This window comes from Telopea speciosissima, chromosome 8 (assembly GCF_018873765.1).
Source record: "Telopea speciosissima isolate NSW1024214 ecotype Mountain lineage chromosome 8, Tspe_v1, whole genome shotgun sequence".
NCBI lineage: Eukaryota > Viridiplantae > Streptophyta > Magnoliopsida > Proteales > Proteaceae > Telopea > Telopea speciosissima.
Genome location: NC_057923.1, coordinates 10,911,043 through 10,927,000, shown reverse-complemented (window position 1 = coordinate 10,927,000; position 15,958 = coordinate 10,911,043). Strand labels below are relative to the sequence as shown.

Below are 15,958 nucleotides of genomic sequence, written 5' to 3'. Positions count from 1 at the left end.
CATGGGGTTTCCATTTTGTGTAGACAAAAAGTTTCTTCCACCACTTCGTTAGGTCTTTTATTTTGCTTTATCTTCAGTGTGGAATAGTTGAACGTTTTCCTCAGATTCGTATTGGATTGGAATTTTTTTTGCTCTTTCTTTTAATCTTGGGATTCTTTGAGTAGAATGAAGCTACGCAGTTTGGGGCTAAAGTTATGAACAGGGTATTCTGAGCTTGATTCTAAATCCTACACTACATGAAGAATGCTAGGCTAAGAACAAGTGGGTCAAAAGTTTTTCTTCAAGAAATAAAAAAGTTATGGGAGTAATTTTTTGGTTGAAAACCCACAAGCAAAATTTGTGGGTGGGCACTGAAATTTTATGAACAGGTGAAATCCAAGGTCTTTTGTTCAAACTGTCATGTTTGAGTTTAATTAAAATTGGTCAAGTGCAGGATGCATGAGATTATGGAGGAATTGCATAAACATACATGAGATCTAGATAATTCCCTACATATCCAGTGGTCAGAATCACCAAGTTCAATTTTCAGAGAGTTGATGGGTCTTTCAAGTCATAGCTTTGCCTTGGATGCAAGAGATCTTTAACCTAATCTTAAAGCGATGGGTAAGCATTCTTGTCATTCAAAACTTCCACAGTAAATCGTTTTCAAAAATTCTTATTAGCTTAGATTTATGTTCGTATCTGTTTTGGTGAATCTGTATTCGAAAAATCGATATCCGAAAATTATCTGAATCTATTCGAAAACTAATTGGATGCGGATGTAATATGGTTATTTCAATTTTAGATCAGATATTATCCAATCTGTTTAGGTCGGATTACAAAAATATATTTAAACAATAACTTTATAAATAACACTTTATACCTTTTCCAATTTATGACACTTCAACATCAACCTTAGTGGGGTAGAGCCGTAGAGGGTTCAGCCCATTACCTTCTCGTCTTCTCCAATTTTTATCTTCTCTAGTTTATCATCGCTCAACATAGATAGTGAAACTGCAACGCTGCTCTCTCTAGTCTCGTGTCTCCACTTTCCAGTCTTTATTAGGGATATAAATGGATAGTTGAAAATCTATATTTGATTCGTGTGCATGATTGCATATCCGTTTAGGGGAATCCGTTTTAGAAAAATCGGTTTCCATAAACTATCTGAGTCCATGCGAAAGCTAATCAGATGCAGATACAAATAGTATTATATTCGATTTGAATTCGATCTGTCTATATTCCTAACTGCATACCCACAATAATTCAAAATATAATTTCTGAAAGGTTTTCAGTTTTTATGCAGTGTGTATGGGGCAGAAATGGTATTACACAGTTAATACATTCCCTCTCTCCCCACAAGCACAGCGGTGCATAAATCCTTTGCCATTTCTAAATTAAATTGAGAAGTTTCAATTGGGCCTTTGGAAATAGGATTCAAATGGACCTTAGGCTATAGGGTATGGGCTTATCAATGGGTAATGTACATGTAGCAATGAGATGGGTTAGGGGGCACTACATGCCATTGTGTATCAAACAAGAAAATCTGAAGACTATGGTTTGCATCCTTCTTTAGCAACACTCTAACACCCAACACAACACCTATAGCCAAGGTTTTAAAGTTCTCCTGGAGGGCAATTCCAATATTCACTTCTTCCAAAGAAAAAAAATGAATCAAAGCATATATCATCCAATCAGCTATTTGGAAATTAATTTTAATAATTTTTTATTTCCCTTCCAAATTAATAAGATTTGGAATACCCAAAGTCGCATTTGTATTGGACACTTTCATGCTTAGCAAGATGGACTGTCCCACATACAGTCTCACATGTATTGAAGATGAGATCTTTGTTGCTCAAGGCAGTACTCTTATCACTGCAAGGACAGGATCCAATCCCATATGGATCTTCAGTCATGGAAAAACTGGACAAATTCTCATTCACTAGGATGTTGGTCTTCCCCAGAAAAAGAATTAATAGAAAATCATGAGCAGTCTATGGACATGCTTCCCCGTCGTTAAGATCCATGAAGGATCCTGATTCCTGAGCAATCAATCATCCATTGAGCTTATTGATAATTTCACTACTTTAAAACACCATATGCAGAGAATGACAAACTCTTCACAGTGAAATTCTCCAAGATTCCTATTCAGTAGATCAAGGAGCACAAAAAGAGGTCAAAGTTTGAGGTTCAAAAAACTGAACGCAAGTTTTCTATCATATGCTGATATCTATCTCGTATTCATTACTAGAAACATGAAATGCAGAAATGATGGATGGAGCTGACAACTGATACACTTTAGTCCTTCTTAGTGTTGTTCTCCAGCTCCCTCCTCAGCTGCAGAGAGAAGTCGTCATTGACATCATCATCATCCCAGTCGTCTTCCCACTGCTGTGTGACATCATTTCCCTCTTCCTTGTCATCCCATTCTGCAAAACAATAGAAGGGGGGGGGGGGGGGAGGTTTTAAGTACAGAAACAACACATATAATGTTTCATGTTAATGGATGACTTGGCAAACAAAAAAAATTAGAGATCACCTCAGAGACAACTACAAAATATCAACATCATTGTAAATACGAATATCTAGTGCGCAGTTGAGATTATGGAAACCAGACCAGACAGTTTGACCCAGTGAATCAACACCTGGAGCTGGGTAAATGAGGTTCAAGGGCAGTCTTAGCACTGTCAAATCCTAAAATTTAATCTAAACTGACATTACTAAATGGGTCCCCAGGGTTGGAAATTTAGTTTTCAGTGACCAGATTTGTGAAAAGATACCTTAGACCTTTATAATTACTTCAAGTCTCAATCTAGTAGAAGAATCCAACAGCTATTGAACCCAAATATCACTACAAGTACTAGTGAAAATAGAAATAAAAAAAACACTACAAGTTGATCTCTATCAATAAAACCCAGCAACCAACACAAATAAAACAGTACTTGTATTCTAAGCTCAAATTCATACAAAGAGAAGAGGTAGCAACAACTATATAGTATCAAAGAAGAAGCAATAATGAAGAATAATCCAAATCCATCACTGATGTCAAACCTCAAAGCAATTTCTATCAACTACAATGGTTCCGATTACATTTTTTTTTTTGATAGATAACAACAAATTTTATTGACATATGAGAAAAGGACAAAACCTGATCACAAAGATTTTTCATGACATCTCCTATAGAATCTCTGACCAAGATTCAAACAAGATACATAGTCCCAAAACAAGAAATGTATCAACTGAAAAACTCATGAATATGGGCTTCTTCAACATAGGGAAAAAAAGGGGGAACTCAACTAAACTAAAGAGCTAGACTCGAATTAGAAACTCCTACTGAGACCCAACCACTCAATGGGTTTGTACTCCTAAGACTATTAGTCTTCCACAACTCCCACATAGAAATAAGAGAGATGGGTTTCTAGATGCTCAAGTGATTAGGTTCAGAAATCAGTTGATGACCGGAATCGCAATGAAGGGAAGAGACCAGATTTTGAAGAAATCCAATACGTAACAATTAATAAATCAGATGGGAATGAAATTCTGGTTGAAGGTCACTCTAATGGTCTAGAATAACTCCTCAAAATCTGACTGAAATCAGATGGTCAGAACTGGAGTTATGGACTAATCCTATTGGCAATAGGATTCTAGAATTTAGGGTTTCAACACAATAATGAAATAAAAAACTTAGTGGTCCAATTTGATAGTCAACAAAAGAGCAGAATAATGATTAGATTTTTTATAAGTGACTAAATATGAAGGGAAAAGGCTGGGTATGCTAGTGGTATACTATAAGCTAGCACCCTATGTGTCTATCTCTCTCTTCCTCCCTTTGAGGGGTAAGGGATTCATTTCAAAAGGGGGGGGGGGGGGAGGAGGGAGATAGACACATAGGGTGCTAGCTTACGGTATCCCACTAGCATACCCATCCCCCTCCCAAATATGAAATAGCAAATAGAATCTGATCTTTAAAACAAATAGAACTAAGAATCCCACTTGAAGTAAGACTCTAAGAAATCAACACCAAAATCAAAATTTGAAACTGTGGGTGTGTTTAGAATACTTTACGATTGCCAAATCTGCAGTTTAATCTGAGATCTCAGATGTAAACTGTGGAGAAATTGAAATTCCAGCAAGTAGGGTATGCACAAGAATGGAATACAAACTGGAAAATACTGGAACAAGGGATGTACAGCTACTTGACGTGGCATTGGTTTTAATTGAACCCACAAATAAACGAAAAAATGAAGAAGAGAAGATATGAATCAGGAATCCCACCTGATCCACAAAGTTGGCATCCCATGAAAACCTAGCTTGGAATCCCACCAAGCCTTTCTTAGCATCTCACCAAGAGTCTAACTGCATCTCACAAGTTATTTTAAATCTCACAGAACAATGTAGGCAAAGCCACAACTCTTCATAAATTTTATGGGTATGGATGTAGTCCCTTACAAACTTATATAAGACTCAAACTCAAAAGAGAAAAGGCCTAAACCAATTTTGAACTGATAGGTAACATAAACCAATTTTATGGGTATGGATGTAGTCCCTTACAAACTTATATAAGACTCAAACTCAAAAGAGAAAAGGCCTAAACCAATTTTGAACTGATAGGTAACATAAACTGACCAGGAAACTGAAATAATAAAGGAAAGTAGGAAACTGACCCAAATAAGGACTCTAAATAAACTAATGAAGTAAATCCCATATTCCTACCTCCCACCCATAATTTAGGCCCATTACAACGAATACCTATTGGAGCAAAGGCCAACACATATATAACTCAACCCTAGGCTTATTTCAACTAAAATAAGCCTAATTATGTGTTTTCTATGCATCAGAGAGACACCAATTTCTCTCACAAATCAGATCAACTTAACATAAGTATATTTTAACTTCAAACTCCACATAGAATGATCAATCCTACATACGAGTACCTATGATGCTTCAGTATTCTCATACACAGAAATACAGAATAACTTCATTTCTTCTTAAATTTTGATCATCTCAATTAGAGTTGTTCCTATTGGATGGAAGATCGATGTGAGAAGCTCAAAGTGGCATTTTCACATCCACATGGAAGTAAATAGGGCTCATACTTCTTCTTAATGATGTCCTAAAAGACAAACAGGATTCAGTCTCTGAATAACTGGACTCAGACCCTCAAATGTCCGTCTTTTGGATAAACTCCAACTGCTTTTAGATCCTCTAGACTTGTATGGCCACCTAACCAACAGCATCACCCTTAAGTATCAAGTCACATCCTTATCCCTTACAAGGAAGGGATTCTTTCCCCAACCCAACCCCCCATGTGTATACATGTGAGAGAAACAGGGAGGGAGCTACGTGCTAAGGTCAGGGAGATGATGGACTAGTAGATTAAAGTGTGAAATAAGGTTCACATCCAAAGTGACAATTTAAATATGAGTTGTCCACCATTAATAAATTTGATGAGGGGAGACATCATTTTCTATTCCCAATTATTTCGATCGGTTAGATTGCCATGCAGGATATAAATGTTTTTTGTAAATGGAAAGAGACAATTTGAACGCCTCTCTTCCCCAGAGGAATCAGATTAAAAATAGCCTGCAGATTGATGCTTAAAAAGAGTATCATCCAGCTACTAATATTATCTAGAGGTTGGTTAATCTGAACTTCAGCACACTCAGGTCAGATCACCAGAAAGTGATAAGAATGTTTAAAATGAGTGAACTCAAATCATGAGCTGACAAAGAAAATATTGCATTGTCAGTAAACAAATGCAGATTATTGGTCAGCTTTTAACTATTCTAACCAACACAATAAAGTTTAAGATGAAAAACTAAATACGAAGCAAAGCATAAATAACTCTCCAATAGCTTTCAAACAAATTCATTCAGTGCATGAAATCATCATCTATGTAATCATATAATGATTAGAAATTTAGGATGTATGTGTAGTCAAGTTATGATACAAGGGTAACAGATTCTATCACATGGATAACAAATTTTAGTCTTTGGTGAATCAATATTGAGTCATGTAAAATTATCACGACTTTAACACAAAAATCTAAATCACTAGATGACTTCAAACTCCACATGAAAAACAAGGTGAGCAATTCAATTGGGGAGAGGGGACACAACAGAGAAATCCAAAGCCAGCAGGTTTAAGCTTGAACAATAAACAACTAGAGAACGAGATTACCTTCGCCAATTTCAAATTCTTCAAATTCATCATCGTCTTCAAAAAGATCAATCTTAGCATCCTCCGTCACAACCTTGGATTCCGTGGCCATTTCAAACAGCTCAAAGAAAGCTGCAAAAATAGCAAAAAAGCAGAAACCTAAATTCGTGAGTTCTACGGTCTTCTTGTAGTGTGAGGCAGACAGAATACAAAGAGATGAAAAAAATTTACCCTTTCAAATTCGCTTGAAGGGAACTTTAATGGCTCCGAGGAAACCCTAAAAACGACGATTTTGGCTACAACCACACAAGGAATCGCTTCCAAAGAAATTAAACAAAGAGTGACAGTGTCTCTGGAGTTTCGACTTGAGAATACCGGGGGACAACGATGAAATAACAAGGAAGACAAGGACAGTGTGGGAAGCAGCTAAAGATAATTATTTGTAAGGAAAAGATTCTCAGAGCCGCTAGGAAAGGGGTAACCTTCTCCATCTCTCTTCCTCCCTCTGTCACCTTGATTTGAAATGACCACTCTACCCTTTTAGGTAAGAAACTTTTGTTGGGAGAGAGAACACCGCCAAAGTACCAGGCTGCGTAGCCTACATAGCGTATAGGAAAAAAAAGAAGGTTACCTAGCCGTATAGTCCCTGTTCCCATACACATGAGCATTTGAATTTACCATCATCCTCTTTATGAAATAAAAAAATCTCATCCATTTATATGCCCTTGCTGCGCATGTTCTCATTGGCTCCTGTGTTGATGCAGGGCTATGTGACCAGGTAGTGATCTCTTGCCCAAAATGATATATGATATATCTATCTCCTATTGTGGGAGAAGAGAGATAGAAACAAGAAGGCGCTAGCATACACAACACAATCCGACATGAAATTCATCCCTTATTTTAGGGAGAATGTTCTCTGTGCTGCAACGTAGCCTGCGCCCAGGCACATGGGCAGCCTGCGCAAGGGGGAAAGGTGGTCATTGCGTCCACCCCCCATGTGCTTGCTGCGCATATTCTCATTGGCTCCTGTGCTGATGCAGGGCTATGTGACCAGGTAGTGATCTCTTGCCCAAAATGATATATGATATATCTATCTCCTATTGTGGGAGAAGAGAGATAGAAACAAGAAGGCGCTAGCATACACAACACAATCCGACATGAAATTCATCCCTTATTTTAGGGAGAATGTTCTCTGTGCTGCAATGTAGCCTGTGCCCAGGCACATGGGCAGCCTGCGCAAGGGGGAAAGGTGGTCATTGCGTCCACCCCCCATGTGCTTGGGCGCAGGCTGCATTGCGGCACAGAGAACAATGCCCCCTTATTTTATTATTCTTTGTGGAAAAAAAAAAAACAAAAACTGTTAGTCAAGTGGGAATGGTTTGTTTTATTGGGTTTAGAAATTTTATAAAAATTTGAGTTTTTAAATTTATTTTTAAGTATTATTTTGATATGTAATAAAAAATATTCGATGAAGAGATAGACAAAATGATGATGAGAATAACATGATCATAAGGTCCAAGTGTCTCTTGTCTACAAAAATTGCCACTACAAGTAACCAACAATGTGGTAATGCACTCCGGCCCACTATTTTCGCTTTGCCACATGGAGTGGTGAACTAATCAATCTAGTCTAATCCGAATCATTGGATACATTACATTTCAAAATAGTGTGATCCATCTTAATCATATGGAGAATTATTTACATGTCAGATTTCATGGTCCATTCCAATCATATGATCCAACATCTAGTGGATTGTCTTGTATATTTTCAGCCATTAAATTGGTGAAGAGATTAAGTGGAAATTCTAAGATTTGGATAGAGTAAGGAGTAAGATCATGTTTATTAGTCCTCTATCAAAATTCAAAATCAAACTCAATCATATATCTCATCATTCGGATCGACACTAACCAATAAATGTTATAAAATGTTGTTCTTACCAAAAAAATATAAAAAAATAAAAAAGATAAAATGTTATAATATTTTTGGGTTGAAACAAGATATAACCTAAGGATGCTAATTCTATAAGCTTTGTGAGTTGTCAATAAAGGTATAACTAAGAGTTGTGACATCAATTAACTTTTCCGTTTCATTGTATACTATTGTAGAAACCCAAGCTCAAATTTTTCCTTTCATTATAATTTTGGTTTTGATGGTCATTATATTTGGTCCTAGAATGAAATAAGCACTTTGTATGGGAGCGTGGCTTTGCACCCGCACCCTGCCCAATGAAATTACAGAAAGGGCACAATGATCATTTTGTGCCCTGAACAAAGAACGCATTCCCTTTTTTATGGATTTGGTGAAATATATTTATAATATAAATGGGAGAGGGTTCTTTGAGCAAGTGGCATAAGAGGTGGAACGGTTTCGTACAAAGGAGGCAGTAAGGTCATTTCGTGTGAGGAGGAGAGAGATAGAGAGAGTGCTAGTGTACCCTCTTCTGGTGGCTTAGAAAATCTTTTCCCAATACAAATAAATTCAAATGGAAAAAAGATTCATATGCTGCCAAGGTGCAGTTTCCCACTCATATGATTTTTATCATTTTTCTCTCTCCTATTTTGAATACATGGGTCTCATATGAATGATACCATTTTCAAGACAGTCATTGGTGTGGTGTGTAGATTCTTTTCTATATTGACAGCATGGAAAACCCTCTCCCATTCAAAATATATTGATAAATACATCATAATATATTTTTTGTTTGTGCAAGAATTATGACATAATATTATATACTATCTAAGAGAGAGAGAGAGAGAGAAGGCCGAGAACGGGGAGGGGGCCGGGGGGGGTAAGAGAAGAATAGACCAGGAGCCTTGAGAGAGAATATTGGAGGCAACAATGGGGAAGAGTAAACCATTCTCGCAAAGACAATGGAAAAGAGAACGCCCATAGGATGCTAGTGGTCAAGCCAAAATAAGGTGCAAGACCCGGGTCAATGATCCTAAAGAGAATGGCTCTGAGAGCAATGGGCTTGAGAAGAAGGATTTTCCGCCAGACCCAGGAAGAGTCAGAGGAATGAGGGGACAGTCCACAAAGAGTAGTTGTCTTTGAGGGAGTAGGAGTAGATTCAATTGACCCAGATGCTATCTTGTTTAGTAGTGATTCTCCAAATCAGCTTGAGGATACCAACAAGGGGGTGGAGGAATTTGGAAGTTTCAACACCTTTCAAGAGGAAGACACACATTAAAGATTCGAGGGCGTTGATGGTGGATTGGAGCAACCTGAAGATGCCACACCAAAAGATGTAAGAAGATTGGAGAACTGACATAATCAACCCTAACCTTCCCGCATAAGAGAGAAGTTTGCCTTTCCAAAGCTGGAGTCTTTTGTAGATAAGGTCAAGCATTAGGGTTAAATGATGGCTGATCTACCTACCAGGGATCAAGGGGAGCCCCAGATATTTGACAGGGAGAATACCAAGGTAGAAACCAGTCGGGTCGAGGAGAGAAGCCTGTTCCGCCTTTGAGACTCTAGAGAGGAAGAGATGAGATTTGAGGAGGTTGATGCAGAGACTAGAAATACTCTCAAATAAGTGCAACGAGGCCATGAGGAGGAATTAGCCTTAGAGAAGATCATAGGATCATTTGCAAAGGCAAGATGCGTGAGCTTAAGGGCTTGGCATTTGGGGATAGAGGAGATGAGGAGCTGGTCGATATTGGATTAGATGTAGCGGGAGAAGAGGAAAGGGGGAAGAGATGCAAGAGTAGATCCAGCGGAATGAAATCCAATGGAGGAAATCACACAAAAAATCCCAACAAAGAGAGTCGAAGGCTTTATAAATGTCAATTTTCAAGAGGATTGTCAGAGAGAGCACTTCAGAAGGTTCACTTTGTACTGGTAATACTCATTGATGATACATGTTGAGCTGTAGCTTTAGAGATGTCTGAGAAGAATACAAGAGATGGAATTTCTGCCTCTAGGCTTGACATGACTATAAAAATGCCATTTTGATTTTGTATGACTGGTTACCTTTTTGTAAGAGTAGACTTCCATACTTCCCAAAGGCAGAGGAATTGATCGTCTTAGTTAAGCTACTATACCTTGAGTTTTTGACCAAAATCATTTTCTTTCCAGCCTCCTATCTTTATGGGTATCTTTTCTTAATTATATCCACCTCAGAAACTTGTAAATATTCTACCATAATTCCTCGAGAACAATTTGACCATCTAGATTATAATTGAAGTATTTCAAATCATTTAAATTTGTTATTGGTGGTTTAAAATATTAAAGAACTTGTCAACAACTGCCAGGGTCCTTACCATGACGCTAGCTAGGTTGGCACCTCCAACATGACCCTTATTGGGCTAGGGTATAATGTGAGCATGTGACCAATACTATTTGAAAATCTTCTATCGAAGGTACTTGCCTTGTCGTTGGCTCTTTTTATTTGTTTTTCCTGAACTGCCAAGGGAGGGTACGCTAGCACCCTCTGCCCTTTTCACTTAAAATGATCTCGCTGCCCTCTTATGTATAAAATCGTTCCATCGCATCTTATTGGTGCACTCCCCTATTGTTTGTATACTTGGCGCACCCATAATTTATAAAAATAATAGATCATTAGAGTATGAGATAAAAAGAACTCATAAAGATAGGAGGAAACTGGATTTATGGATCTTTTTTGTTTATCGGAAGCTGTAAACCAACAGTTGTTTATTGTTAAACAGAGTACAAGATAAAAAGAACTCACCAAAGAATAGAGCTTTAAAACCTTACAAAGTACCAGGTATCCAAAGATTTCTGTTTAAAGCTACACTGACTTCTACCCGCAATACATACACAACTCTAATGCAGCAGCTTGATTGTTAAACTGACAGAGGCCTTTTATCAAATAGTTAGCATATTGCATTTAAGCACATCACTAGTTGTGATAGTTCCATATCTTGTTCCTTTGCTGGGATCTCTGAGAAAGAGGATAACCATTTTCTTGTTCACTAGCTGCCCAGAAACAAGAAACTTTCCATATAACTGTGTGGTTTTTCCTTATACTTTGCATTTCATCTCCATTAACAAATGGTGATCATTAATAACAGGCAAAGACAAGAAGGTTATGTCATTGGATAGAAACCCTTCAAATCCTTACAGGGAAAAGGGTTTTACAGTACTTGAGAAGAGCTACAACAACCTGGGCTTGAAGTTAAACAACAGAAGACAAATCTCTTTTTCACTTGAAATATGTAATACTTCACACAGAAGTTAATTGGATCTTAACTCTATAACACACCTTTATTTGCTTTATTAATCCAATAAGTATTTCAGAATACACAAGTGTATATTATAAATATGTACATATAGCTTCATAATCAGAAGCTGTGACTCCATATTTAGCTCTTGAAAAAACCGAGCTAATATAACAACTTCTTCAAAAGCATCCATATTTACAAGAACAGATGCTTGAAAAAGAATAAAGGGACCAATGAACAAAAGAATAACGGCACAAAATTGGGTTTTAACGTACGTGAACAAAGCGTTCTTGTGGTACCTCTGGAGCCAACAATCCAGTTGAACTAGAATTGTGGAATTCATGGAGGATGGTGATGAGCGAACTGGCCTTCTTACTTGCACGTGAGGTACCATCTGTGAGAAGAGAATACAAGGAAGCCATAAGAGAAGGGGTGTTCTGCAAGATGGAAATAACCTGGGCTCCGCCATTACTGCACAGGGAGAGCAAAAGTGAAACACAGTACTCCTTCTCTACTCGGGAAGTGGAGGAGTTTAGAATCCTCAACAGCTGAGGTAAAGCAGAGGTCCCTAGAATCACAATCGTTCCATCAGGTTGCTCTGCTAACCTTGCTAGAACTGCTAGAGAGTCGGTAACAAGATCTTCTCTTTCGGAAGATGTTAGAAGATCAACCATTGAAGGGACTGTTCCTGCTGCAATCACCATATCATGGTTTCCTGGGTAGAGAAGGAGTCCGAAGATCGCAACCACAGCATTCTTTTTCCCTCTTGGATTCCCCTCTCTAATCAAGTTCACCAAAGAGGGGATTGCATCTGGCATTTCTCCTATCAAAATCCTGTACTCTTCCACTGAAGAAAGATAAAACAGAGTAGCAGCTGCGATTTGGCGACAATCCATCTTCAAACCTCTGCTTAGAACATCCAGAACCAACCTCAACCCACCATTCTCAACAATCTCTGTTTTGCACTTGCAATATTTGGACAGATTTAATAGGGCTGCGATTGCGTTCTCTTGAATTGATGGGTCAGTGGAAGAAATAAGCATCAGTAGAGGAGGGATTGTATCAGCTTCGGCGAAACAAGACCTGTTGAAGATACTGGATTTTGCAAGCAAACGGATCTCATAAGCGGCTTTGTTCTTCTCTTCCCCTGTTCCGACCACAAGCGTGTGAGCAAGATAGTTGGCAAGCTGTTTCATGGCTTCTGCTGCTGCGTTACTGCCGGCAAGAATTGTTCTTGTTATGTCACGACTCCGACTGCCATGTTCCGCCAATGAAATTCCATTATCGGAACAGTACTGCTGAATAAGCTTCCGCAGAGTCGAATTAGGGACCAGTTCGGTGGTCGTCAGCTTCTCCCCTGTTTTGGGACAGGTGAAGTTTCCTGCTTTGAGCCACTTTAGGATTGAAGATCGATCATAAGTATGCCCTGTTGATGTTGTCACTGGATCAGCCATGAACTCCAGAGAGATGGGGCATCGGAAATCCTCCGGATTCAGGTAACTGAGCACCTCTCCAAAGCATCTGACATCCGAACGGTGGTTACTTCTACAGTCAACAACATTGAACATGACGACTCGACAATAGCACATAAAACCCATTAAACTACTCAGAAACACGACCTCCCTCTCCTCTCCTTTTGAGCTTTCCGAATCTATCTCTTCGTCCAAGAACTTGATCTCCTTGTTACACCGGCTCCAGCTTCGAATCTCGAGGTCGTCAAGAACCCTTCTCAGATCAATCCGACTGGGAACGACTTTGTTCTCGAACTGGTTTAAAATGTCGAGAACACCTTTAGCTGCTTGTTCCTCATCCGGGTCGGCCTCAAATTTCGCCTTGAAAGCTTGATTAGCCACTAACTCGACCAATTCTCGGACTTCAATGGAAACATCGATCGAACACAAAGGAAGCACATCCAGCGCCGTGGCTATCGTCCTGATAAGTACACGAAACTCAGTCGAAACTCGTTCGTACTTCATCAGAATCCAAAGCCGAGCACCTTCGCGAGTGCAATCCTCCAACAAGAACCGGAGCTTCTGAAGACTATAATGGAGCTCGGAGAAACAGAGGCTGACAAAATCAGGCAAAGCTGAATCATTACGGTCTCGAATTTCTTCAAAGAAGACAAGAAGAATTCCAACTTGACGAATCGCCTCTCGTGCATTCCGGCGTTGTGTTGCAAAGATCTTCGACTGGTAATCACATATGTTGCGAGAAAGAGCTATAAGATCACGAAGAAGGGTTCCTGTGGAGACACTTTCACAGGGATGAACTGCCGGGAATCTCAAGATCCGGCGATTTAGATCGTCAGATTTCTGGATCATCGAATTGAAGATAAACAAAAATCAAAAAAACAAAAAGAGAAAATTATAGAACAAATTGAAAACTTTTAGCAGATTACGAAAAGTGAGAAAGGACAAGCAACTTAATCGGTAGATGCTGTGACTTCTGTTTCTATTTATAGACAGAGAGAGAGAGAAAAAGAAGAGGAAAGAAAAGAGGGGGAAGAATCTGACACGTGCCCATCATTGTGATCTCGCGAGGACTGCGTAGTAATCGACACGTGTAATGGGTTAAGATAGGGCAATGAAGAAGAGTGGCGGCTTCTTGGATCATGGGGCATTAAGTTGACTTAATAAGGGGATGTCTCTACGAAGGAGAGGGGACTGGGACACGTGGTGAATTGAGAAATTGACACGATCCCCTACGATATGGGGAAGTGCTCGTGCTATCTTGAGATTGGGACGGGTGCCTTACAAAAACAGGAGTGTGTGCAGAGAAAGTGGGTAGTTTTTAAATAGAGAAAATCTAACGTAAAACAGAAATCTCTAAGATTAAATTATCGAAATCCAGACCGTTGGAATGGAATTTTTTTAATTATTTGGTTTCTGTTGCATGTCTAATGGTATGAGGGTTAGATTGGATAAGCCTATAATGAAATAGGTTAAATAGTTTGAATTAAGTGTTCCATCAATTCCGGAGCTTTGACGTATCAAATCTCATTAAATATGTGAATCTTTTCTCTTTCCTTACTAAATTGTTCTCTCTGGTCTTGCCATTCATTTAGCATGTGGATCCCTTATAAAAAAAATTTATTTTTAACTATATGGAAGGTGATGTGGTAATTCTGATTGCTGGATATATTGTGAATAGTATAAATAACATGTCAATTTTTATACTCAAATTCAAGTATATATCCTCCTCCCTTTTATATTGATATTTGATGCACCTCCTTTTGGCCTTGGTTATCCTAAGCACCTTATCAACGATCCCAAATTTTCAATTGTTTATTTTGTCGCAAGGCCGATTCGTGGACATTTGAGGAGATGACCTTAAGGTTTAACTATCAATAACATTTCTGTCAAAGCTACAAGGGGTAGCTCAATTGGCAATGATCAATACCTCACAATTAAAGGGTCATAAGTTTAGCTCTCTTCATTTAACCTCAAGGATGTATAACTTAGTTGGCAAAGTAATATGTCTAAATCGAATATTCCCGGGGTCAAAGTTTTCATTCTGAGGATGAAGAACAAAAATATCTTCATCAACGATGATTAGATGTTATAATTAGAATTTTGAAAACATTAATCCCCATTATTAAAGGTTTAAAATATCTTTCATGGATTCAATGAGAAGATCAAATCCCATGCTTAAATAAAAGGTGCGTCTTGTTGTCACTAGGTAGATGAACTAAGAAATTTAAAATTTATTTTTTTAACCTTTTGTCTTATCTTAAAAGTTATTTAATGAAAAAATAATCTTGTCATTTCATATAAATAATAACAATTAAAAAAAACATAATAACAAGTAACTTTCAACTCATTTTGAAAACTCTTTTTTATTTATGATTAAAAAAAAAGTTACAATCTTGCTGTCGCCACAGTTGACAGTTGACGATCAACACAACGATGAATCGAGTTTCTACATGATCTTTTCAGTGAACTGTTTCGCTTACACATTGAAGCATGGTTTTAAAAATGGGGAATTTGATCATTGAATCGACTGATTTGTATTGGAATCGATCATGACCGATACAACGTAGTTGATTCATACATAAAAGGTTAAAACCCTAGAAATTTCCATGTTTTTGGATATGTGGACTGATTTAAGGGTTCTTAAACCCCGATTCCGACTGATTCCGATCCAATCCGGATCAGAAGTCCGATTCCAGAAAAGAAGACAATTGGCCCATCGCTCATTAAGTGGGGCCCAATGAATTGTAGGGTACCACACTGTGTGTAAGTTGTAAAAAAATATCTAATAAATGAATGGGGCATGCATGGCCTTATTGTTGACCTACCAAATGAAATACAATATACTTTGACCATTGACCTACGGCATGAATGATGACCTAATTGAGACTGTCGGTAACAATTTCGGATATGGATCCGGTTCAATTCAAACCCATATAAAGTTTGTCACTTTATCCATGTTTGAGCCTGTTGGTAACAATTTCGGTATTGAACTGATCGTTCTCTTGAAAGATTGTGTACATGAAATGGGTTATTATAAGGCTAAATAGAATTAAACCAGCTAGTCGGACTATAAACGGTTGGTCCATGTCAAGCGACTGTTGGACCACAACGATTATTAATCAGTCGGTGGTTGATCCTAGGGCTGCAACAGGGTCGGGTTGGGCCGGG

At 38.3% G+C, this 15,958-nt stretch overlaps 2 protein-coding genes across 4 annotated transcripts; both read right to left on the bottom strand.

The window, feature by feature from the left end:
* Positions 1-2,079: 2,079 nt before the first annotated feature.
* LOC122671449 (protein DELETION OF SUV3 SUPPRESSOR 1(I)-like) lies at positions 2,080-15,672 on the bottom strand. 3 transcript variants are annotated; one of them, XM_043868658.1, is made up of 3 exons: positions 15,667-15,672; positions 6,160-6,270; positions 2,080-2,408 (listed from the first exon to the last, which is right to left on the bottom strand). In XM_043868658.1, exons 2-3 carry the CDS (start codon positions 6,248-6,250, stop codon positions 2,278-2,280), a joined length of 222 nt encoding a protein of 73 aa, XP_043724593.1. In that variant the 5' UTR covers positions 6,251-6,270; positions 15,667-15,672; the 3' UTR covers positions 2,080-2,277. The 3 variants fall into 3 exon arrangements, with proteins under 3 accessions (XP_043724593.1, XP_043724591.1, XP_043724592.1); XM_043868656.1 differs by lacking the exon at positions 15,667-15,672 and adding an exon at positions 6,407-6,518 and having other exon boundaries at positions 6,160-6,274; XM_043868657.1 differs by lacking the exon at positions 15,667-15,672 and adding an exon at positions 6,370-6,390.
* Positions 11,336-13,668, bottom strand: LOC122671444 (U-box domain-containing protein 19). The gene has a single exon (XM_043868648.1). The coding sequence runs from the start codon at positions 13,637-13,639 to the stop codon at positions 11,585-11,587; it is 2,055 nt and encodes a 684-aa protein (XP_043724583.1). The 5' UTR covers positions 13,640-13,668; the 3' UTR covers positions 11,336-11,584.
* Positions 15,673-15,958: the final 286 nt, after the last annotated feature.